The 9745-nt window shown below is 42.1% G+C and overlaps 1 protein-coding gene across 1 annotated transcript; it reads right to left on the reverse strand.

Moving 5' to 3' along the window:
• Positions 1–4057: 4057 nt before the first annotated feature.
• On the reverse strand, positions 4058–4608 carry LOC121090732 (gallinacin-10-like). The gene is made up of 2 exons (XM_040599457.1): positions 4463–4608; positions 4058–4194 (listed from the first exon to the last, which is right to left on the reverse strand). Exons 1-2 carry the CDS (start codon positions 4518–4520, stop codon positions 4058–4060), a joined length of 195 nt encoding a protein of 64 aa, XP_040455391.1. The 5' UTR covers positions 4521–4608.
• Positions 4609–9745: the final 5137 nt, after the last annotated feature.

A 9745-nucleotide genomic window follows, 5' to 3' on the forward strand; every position in this document is an offset into this window, starting at 1 on the left:
GCTTTGTTGGAACAAGAGGGAAATCTGAGGCTCAGCATGTTCTGAATTTATCCAAACTTAATACCAGAGACTTTGTTTCAGGAGAAACTTGAGGGGTGGAGAACAGATCATTCACGTCTGTAGTAGTAAGTTGAACAGGACCAGGTTACGAGCAGTGAGATGGGCTTGCTAAATGGTTAGCGTGTTGTTTTGATGTTATCAGGGTCTTTGGTGTAGCTTAGGCTACCGGGTGGGTCAGGTAGCCATCTCCTGAACAAACCTTGGGCATAGTTCAGGGGTTAGCATAGACCAGGAACAGTTCTTGGTACACATCATGAGCGCAACAGTCTTATTTTGGAGACCAAGAAATCTGGTGAGTGGCCTTCTATTTCATCAGAAAACTGTTCCAGGACTCACTGGTTCCTGACATAAATGTAAGACTATTAAAGGTGGCTTCAGACATGGGTTACTGCTATATCCTCAGGCCTTTTCTGTCTAAGAAGCCACAGAAGGAGGTGGAACATGTGGCCCTTTTGTATCATTTAACGCTTACAGTGTATAGTCCTGTTGTAGATGTTGATTCAGAAAAAAACTGATCTAGCCTCATTTAACAAATCCAAATCTCCAGAATTTTTTTCCTTGCACAAATAAAGCTTATAAGAGCCTTGTGGGAGATATTTCCAAAAGAACAGGGAAGATCTGGACAGGATCATTGTTACACTTTTAATGGGGAAATTGCGATAGGAAGAAGAAAATAAAATGCTGCAGAGTCTCTGTGTTAATTTGACCTTTTTGATTTCTGAATTTTCTTCGTGGTTTTGATTTGGGTTCTTTTATACTCTCTCTCTATATATAGCTACAGTTGTGGAGAAGGAACATCTCTTTCTTTGGCTTGATACAGCTTCAAATTCAGATACATGGGCATCAATTAAATTGCTTAAAAATAGGCTCCAGTGCCATGGGGAAACTCCTTGTTTTTTCTAATGCACTTGGATGAAATCAGCCCTGTGTTGCCCTAACAACTTTTCAAGATAATGTGGAAAATTGGCTCCAAAAAAAGGACTTTTTGCCTCCATGACTAGTTGTGATGGAAGGAAAGAAATTAATTGTGCATCTGTAACTGTTGGAGGAAACAATAAAAATAGCCTTGGTTTTGAACTTTTAGCACTATGGAGCTCATGACTGCATCTGTACTACAGGACATTTAATTTACTTTTATGGCTGCTACTGAACACAGATCTGATGTTTTCAAAAACAGTCTATATATCACCCCACATCTTGTTTCTAGGTAGAGATAGTTCATACATATATATATGTGTGTATAAAGTTTATTGATCACCATTTTGTCATCCAATCACTTGCTACCAAGAGCTGCTTGTACAGTTCTTCACACTCAGTTTTCAGTCTTGATTACTTCAGTACCATCAGCAACACTGGTTGCTGTTTTAGTTATTCCGTTTTCTAAATCACTTGGGAATATGTGAGACTGCACAGACTTACTTGTTTAAAAAGATTGTATGACTCAATGAGCCTTGAGTCAAAACCACAGAGAAAATTACTGTTAGTAACAATAAAAGATCACAATTACTGGTTTAAGACATTTATTTCTCTATGTGAATAAAATAATAATACATATATTGCTTCACATCCTCCAAGAGCTGTATGAACCTGAACTGATTGAAGATCCAAACATCTCCGTGAGGTAGGCTGGAATAGGTGGCTGAGGTGCCAAAGTGGCTTGTGTATTTAAAGTGAAAAAGGGAGTGACTTCAGCGAGGAAAAACCTGGGTCTCCAGAAGCAGTGTGCTAACGGGACATGCCCTCTGGAAGCTTCTTGTAATGCTTATTTGTAGGAGGGTTTAGACAGAGGAGGAATCCATCAAAATCACCTACTCAAGGCAGTGGAAATGTTGCTGGTACAAGGGCACTGACCCAGGAAAGCCTTATATTCTTACTCTGCCAAGATCCTGTAAGGATACAAAGGGTCTTGTTATTTTGCTGAAGTGTAATCTCAACTCAATCTCTAAAAAACTTAGTGACTGCTAATTACCTTTCAGAATAAATGTACGGCATGGGTGCAGCCTGCAGGTTTATAAACCTACATTTAGATGCCTCCACAGAAGGGGTCTCGGTGTGTGCTGGGTGTCTAGGTCTGCAGGCATCCAGCCCGCAAGAACTATGGTCACTGGCAAACTAGTTATATTACCACTAGTAATAAAATTTTGATTCACCTCACCTTAAAGTGAAGATTGGGGATTTGGTTTAATTGCACAAGCCTAGTGCCTTTTGAAGGGCTCTGAGGTATCTGCTTGGCCTCTGGCCATCTCTTCTGAAAAGCAATGTTTTCCTGTATGTCATTAGCCATCTCAGCCAGACAGGTATATATGGTTTAAATACTCCAAGACACCTCAGGTACCACTAAACATTTCAGTGTAGCTTACTGAATCAAACTTTTTGTGTCCAATTTCATAGATTTCAAGCAACTTAGTAGGTTGAATTCTGAGCTGGAAAAAAAAATTTATATTGTACCTCAAAATACCCTGTTGGTTTCAACTTCTAGTGCTGTATCCATCAACGCAGCTAAAAATCTAAGACCCCATTAGGAAGAGTTTTCATCCTGAGCATTAGCATCCATCAATATTACATATAGGTACATTCTTCCAAGAAAGAGTATTTCTGTAGCAAAACTACACTTGGAACCAAACTCAAGAGCTCTCATGCTTTTCCCAGCCCAAATTCTCCTTTGATCAGGCCTAACAGATGTATCTTACAGAAATTTGATGTTGGAGATGTGTCATCTGCTCCTAACCAGTCTATTTGCTATCAGCAGAAATTGCTTCCTAAAGAGAATGATTGTTCACAGAGGCTGAGGGATCACATAATTTGTTTGTAAAATCAGCTAACTGTAGGTTGCTTCTGCACCATTTACTTTCCTGAGTTCCTAAGTGGGTGCTTTTGTAGCATCTTAATCTCCTGACAATAAACATGTCCTATTTTTGGTATGACTTGGGTTTCCTGAAACCACTGTCTGACTGAGGATACCCCTATGCTGAACAAATGCTACAAGATCTCTTCCCTAGAGCCATCTCATCATACTTTCTTCAGTTTCTAGAAACTTTAAAACCTGGAAATTCTACAAATAACAGAATAAGGACTTCTAGAAAATTCAGAAAACAAGGATCTGAGCTCTCCTTTTATTTTGAACCAGGCTCTGTCCAGTCACATCAATGGCTGAGGCTCTGCCTGAACATCTCTTGCTGGGATGAGTTGTAAAATCAGACCTCTCAGTTTCACCAAAAGATACAGGAATGTTCTCCTAATCTACCACTGAATGCAATGTCTGTGATAGTCACTGCAGCTGGCAGTGATCATCATGTGGCCATTGGTGGAACAAAAGAAGTGTAGGAAGTAAATGCCCAAAGAACATGCTTTGTCCTAAGCTAAAGTGCATTCCCCAAAAGCACATTTGAAACCTTAAGGAAAGAAAAAAATGTTGCTGTCAGGGAACGTCCAGACATTATTAAAAATTGGACTTCAAAGTCAAAAGTGGAATGCACACCCAGTCGCCTCCAGTCACTAACAAATTCACTCTCCTTCACCTGCCTAAGAGCTGCACAGTGGTGGGAAGAAGGAGAGATGGGAAAAGAACAAGAAGCAGAGTTCTGTGAACATATTTTGCCCTTTAAAATTCAATTTTCTAGGTCATTTTGAAAATAAAAAGCACAGAGGGAGGATACATTGGTTCCCTTGATGGTTGAAAATACTGTGAAATATTTTCCTAATAATTTATTGAAAAATCTCCTTCTCCCCCACCCCCAGCAAAATCTAAAATAAAGTGAAAAATACTGAATTTTGCCCCCACCCCCGCCTCGAACTTTTACTCTCATACATAACTTCCATCAAAATGAATTGTCTCCTTAAACACACATCAGAGAATTGCACGTGTGCATCCTTTATCTGTGCTTTCTCACAAATGGCTGCCCTGCAAGCCCTATGGAGTTGTGCATATGATTCAAAGAAGTAGTTGATAAACCAGCAGGACAAAAAGGTCCTCTGATGCCCTTCAGTCCTGCAGTACTTACTTTGAACAACATTTCAGCAGCCCCCCGTGGCACGACCCAGAGGCAGTGAAGGTGGGTGGGCATGCCCCAACACGGCAGAAATTTCCCTGGCTCCTGCATTCTGCAGTGTCAGCAAAAATAGGATCTGCAGAACCTGCGGGAAGTGAAAAATGTCAGAATCTCCGTTTTCAGTCTGAAATGATGAAGGAGATATATATACATATATATGCAATAAATCATGTGTTGGGTTTTTAGGAAGAGTGCCATCATGAGTACTGATGTTCTTGATCCCGTCCACTGCATAGGCCCATCCCAACAGCATCAGATTCTGCCTGTCAGTTGATGGTTGCTTTTTTCCTCATATGCACACACTTCTGCTTACAAGCCCTTTCATTCTTTGTAGGATTCACTTTGCTTCTCACCTGAAACAGCCTGGAGGAGGAGGAAGAGAACAGCAAACAGCACATAGAGGATCCTCATGGCTGCCAGTAGTTTGTGAGCTGTGTGCTCCTGCAAAAAGCCTGACAGACTGATGGAAGATGAGGTTAGTTTGAGGAAGGGACTAGGAAAGCCACCTGGTATTTATAGGGCCTGTGGGATTGTGCAAGTTTGACGGCTGAGTGCTTTGTCAATAAGTAACTGCAACGAACCTTCTGGAAAGCAGACTAGTTATCCCCCTTATCGCAGGTTGCAATGAAACGTGCAGTGAACATGTTGCAATCCCCAAGGGTGAATTTCCACTGACCGTGTCCATTGTATAATGTGACCATCAGCCAAGCCCCTCTGAGCTGCACTGATTTGCATGGCTTTTGCAGACCTGCTTCCAACATGGGCATGGGGATGGAGCAGGCAGAGGGCTTGGGAGTCAGCCACTGTCACAGTCTGGTCCCAGTGTTGACCCTGGATCCATCACTTACTGACACATGACATTTTGCCTCCATCTCCCCACCCCTGTCACCAGGCAGATGATGTCAAAGGCAGAGGAAAGCATTGGGAAAGATTTGCGACATTGCAGCTTTGCTTTGTCACTTTTTAAACAGGTTTCAGAACATCCTCACCCACTGCAAAGGGCTGACACAAAGCTGTCTCCCTCATTTAATTCTCACTTATGTGCCACTCTGAGTGCTTTGCATTTTTACCAACTTTTGACATCCCCTTTTGTTTCCCCTCACAGTGCCCCAAGGGGTGAGGAGAATGGGCTGGTTCCACTAAGAGTCTTGGCAGGCATAAAGCCTTGAGGTGCAACATTTTCTGAGCTTCACTTCAGAGCACGATCCCCATGGCTGTAAATTTTCTGAGAAGCATTGGTTAGGGGATCAAAGCACTGAAGGGTCTTCCTCATAAACTCTTGGGCTTGTAGATGTCAAATGACTGCAACAGCTTTGCCCCCATGGGAATCCTGCCTTTGCCCAAGTACCATCACACGTCATGAACAGGTTAATCTCTGTCAAAGCCCAGGCGTTTCTGCAGTTCCTAGCTCTGACATTCTGGTTCAGTGGTTTGTTTCCTTATTACCTCGTTTATTATATTTAACTCGGAGTTAATGGTATTTTTGTTCTAAGAATTATTCATAGGATGAAAACGTTACTGATGTTTATGTTTAAGCTACATACTTAAGCTTAAGCAGCTGAGAAAGTAGCAACAGGGTGAGTTACTTGTTTATGCAGTCAATAACAGTAAGATGAACACTGGTTTTCATCTTCCACCCATGAAATCTAATTAACCAGCAAATGCCAAGTGCTCCAGAATGTCCTTTTTTGTACCCTTGCCTTAGAAATTATCTCTTTTTTTGCCAGGAACTCTCCATTTCTAAAGGAGAGGAGAGCTGATTTGTCACTCCTCTCTTTTCTCTTTCAACAAGCTGTCAGTGGGGCACCTCGAGAAAGAGACCTGACCTGCAACATGAATGTGAAAAAAACAGGAAACAAACCCCTTTCAATTTTATGAAAACCCATTGAAATGTGAATTTCCCCCACCTATCTTTTACATAGGCAGGACGACAGTGTTGTGCTATTTTGCAAAAGGAAGAGTGCTTTTTGAGCACTCATTGCTCCCTAAGGAAGTTCATGGTCAGGAGGAGCATTGTTTTCCCCAAATAACATCAGAATGTAGCATTGGGGAAGGTGGTGATGACTCTTTGCTGTCACACACGGTATGTGAACAAGCCCCGCTTGCTTTCAGGGCTGTACTGTTCCCACCTGTGGAACAGAATAAATCTATTATCAGAGTCAAATTGTTTAAGTTTCAGTGATGCAAATGGCTGTAGCGATTATAGATTTTGCTGAACAACCTTATTTCTTGCAGAAGGAAAACAGCCTTCTAGGAAAGTGAGCAACATATTAAGCCCTGCTAGGACAGGCAGCCTAAAAATGTCATTCAGAGCAACAGGAAAATTCCATGACTTTGGTGCCTAGTAAAACCAGACAAGTCCAAGCTGGTTGCTTAAAACCAGGCCAAACTTGTCTAAAACACCTCAAGAGCAGAACAATTTGTGCAGCGCAGCAGTGGCCTGGGGCTGGAACATGACAGTGTGTGCATGGAGCTGTGTCCCACGGCAGTCAGGCCAGGCAGGAGTCCTGGAGATCTCTGTTGAATATTAACTTCCAGACATGAGCTGGGGACTGAAGGAGTTGTAGGTACCTACCCCAGAGAAATCAAGCTCTCTAAGCAGAGAGGTGGTGGAGGGACTTCACTTAATAAAACCTTATACAAGAATATTGCAATGCAAGTAAGACATAAAAGATTCCATGAGGATATTGGTAGCAAAAGAGAGAAAGGGAAGACACACATGACACTTAGCAGACCTTTAATTTTGCCTTTGAGATCAGGAAGGGATGTGCAGCCTATAATAGTCAAAGCTCCCTTACGGGTGCTCCAGCATCTGAGTGCTGGACTTGGTACAACAGGACTTGGTACAACAGCAAATCTCTGGATGGTCATGAAGGATGCAATATCTCAGAATGGTGTCCGCTTTATTTCTTCCCATTTACTAACAGGAAATTTTGTAAACCTGTAAGGTACGAATAGGTATTTATGCTTTTATGTTTGCAATCCTATTTTGCTAAATTTCGCCCTAGGAGCACACCTTCCCAAAGGTGATATTGCAAGCAAAATCTGAAATGTTGAGTGGGACCAGCCCTGGCAAACATCACTTCATGTTGCTAAAGAAGCGTGCAATGACTGAGTAGATTTCTCTGTCTTCTTCAAGGCAGGTGTTTTTCTTCTCTTCTTCCCTTCTTGGTTGACAAACCACCTCCCATAATAGTTCACAACGAGCACCATACAGCTTAACAATTGCTTTTTGCCTCAACACTTTCTCAAAGGTGTTGTCTTAAGCACAACTTAACAGCTAATGGCTAATAAAATATTTTTTTGAGTCTAAGAACTATTATACTTTTGAGAATGGTTATTTATAATGGGGTACATGTATTTGGACACTGGTAGGGCTTGATTTTGCCATTTTAATTATAAGTATACCTTTAAAACCACAATGCATGTTTTTTTAGGAAAGCATATGCTTACATCCCATTAAAACCAAGCTCATGTTAGCATATACTTCAGTATTCTCCTGGCTTTCATAATTATGCCAGAAATCCTTATAATACGTGCAGAGTGATTTCTGTTTGCAGTGCTTCATTTTCCATTAGTCACCGGTAAGTTAATTAATTATGTTAATAGTATGTTCTTCAATTGTGCCCTTTGTCCAATGCTTCCAAGACTTATCAAACAAGATAAAAGAACAAAGACTGAAATTCCACATTCATTTTTATCATTATCACCATGTACACACAGGGCAATTTCAACTAACACTTTTGGGTTTTCCCACTTTTGGAGACGGCTAGTCTTCTTGTACGGTTTTCTGTGTGGGAAATCAATGACAATTAAATTTACAGCCCTTTCCTTTGCAATGTAAGTGCTGGCTTGTTTCTCTTCCACAGCTGACTGCAGATGCATGGTGATAAGAGTTGTGTACTCTTTGCACCTCTGCCTGGATAGCCACAGGTGAAGGTGGCATGCAACCTGCTTCTCTATTGCACCTTACATCTCTTGAGACCTAGGCATAACTTTCATAGTTCAGGGAAGGAGCAGCTCAGACCTGCTGTCAGTCTGCAAATCCATGTGTTTTCTTGACCACTGCCATGTCCATTCAGTAACTTGTCATCCCATGGGATAGCCTTTGGCATCGTCTCACGAAGGGCACAATGAGAATGGGAACATGAGAGCTGATGTTGCTTCATCCATGGAAATTTGCACTTAGTGGAAATCCTATAATAGATACTCTTTGCTCTTGTGCAAAATAATCCCACATATAACTTTGTCAGTAGGGTGGTTTATGCTATTTCACATGAGCTAACTGGGTGCACAAAGCTCCAAGCAAAGACCACCAGGCACATTTGACATCTTCCATCAGTCCTCACTGTGCTTGTGATAGCTACAATGGTCCTCTATTAGAGAAACTTCTTAAACTTCTTAGAGGAAGAGAAGTCCAGCAGAGCAGTTAATCAATCCTGATGTGTGAGAGACTTCCTAGTATCACTGGGAAGGCACAAGAGGAGGCTGGAGAGCCCCTGTGTACATGATGTTCAGGGATGCTGCAATGCTGAGGTCTGGGAACCTGGTCAATTATTACCTGCCTTTGGTTGCTTTGATCGCAATTGCATGCGTCCTCATGTTGCAATCCATACAGTGAGTCAACATTAAACAGACCTTTACATGACAATGCTGAAAATCAGCATTGAGAATGTAATGTCCTCTGTGCCTCTAAAGCCCATTCAAAAGGAAGATTCCTCTGTAGAGATGAGGGCAAAAGGGAATACTAATCAGTGTTTGAGAGGAAGGCTGGGAGGCAGAATCTCCTGTATGTTATGGAGAGAAGTACTTCTCTGGTCCTGTGTCCTGGTTTCAGCTGGGATAGAGTTACTTTTCTTCTTAGTAGCTGGTACAATGCTGTGTTTTGGATTTAGTGTGAGAATAATATTGATAATACACCAATGCTTTAGTTGTTGCTAGGTAGTGCTTACTCTAGATCAAGGACTTTCAGTTCTCCCTGCTCTGGCAGTGCTCTGCTGTTGTTGCTGTATTTTACTGTATTTCAATTATTAAATAGTTATTATATCAACCCATGAGTTATACTTTTCTCCAGTTCTCCTCCCCACCCCACCTGGGGGGGTATGGGGGAATGAGCAAGTGGCTGTGTGCTGCTCAGTTGCTGGCTGGGGTTAAACCACAACATCCTTCATGATGAATTTCCTGATCTGCCACACAGCACTAATGCTGCTGCAGTGATGCTTTTCCTGGAAGGGGCTGAGGCTTTTATGTGGCTGGTATCATATGAAATAGCACAGAAGCTTTACTTTTTAGGGAATTATTGTGCCGTTCATGAAAAACTAAAACACCAGAAGTGTTTTCATTAGACAGTGGACAGTGTCTAAATGCTTTTTTCTGTGCAGCACCAAAATGTCAACTCCTATGACAAGACAGAGAGGGACTTTTTACAAAGGCATATAGCGATAGGAAAAGGGCTAATGCTTTCAAACTAAAAAAGGGTAGATTTAGTCTAGATATTAGGAAGAAAATCTTCCCTGTGAGGGCGGCGAGGCGCTGGCCCAGGCTGCCCAGAGCAGCTGTGGGTGCCCCATCCCTGGCAGGGCTCAAGGCCAGGCTGGACGGGGCTGGGGGCAGCCTGGGCTGGGGGGAGGGGGCCC

The sequence above is a fragment of the Falco naumanni genome, chromosome 6 (assembly GCF_017639655.2).
Source record: "Falco naumanni isolate bFalNau1 chromosome 6, bFalNau1.pat, whole genome shotgun sequence".
Taxonomy (NCBI): Eukaryota; Metazoa; Chordata; class Aves; order Falconiformes; family Falconidae; genus Falco; species Falco naumanni.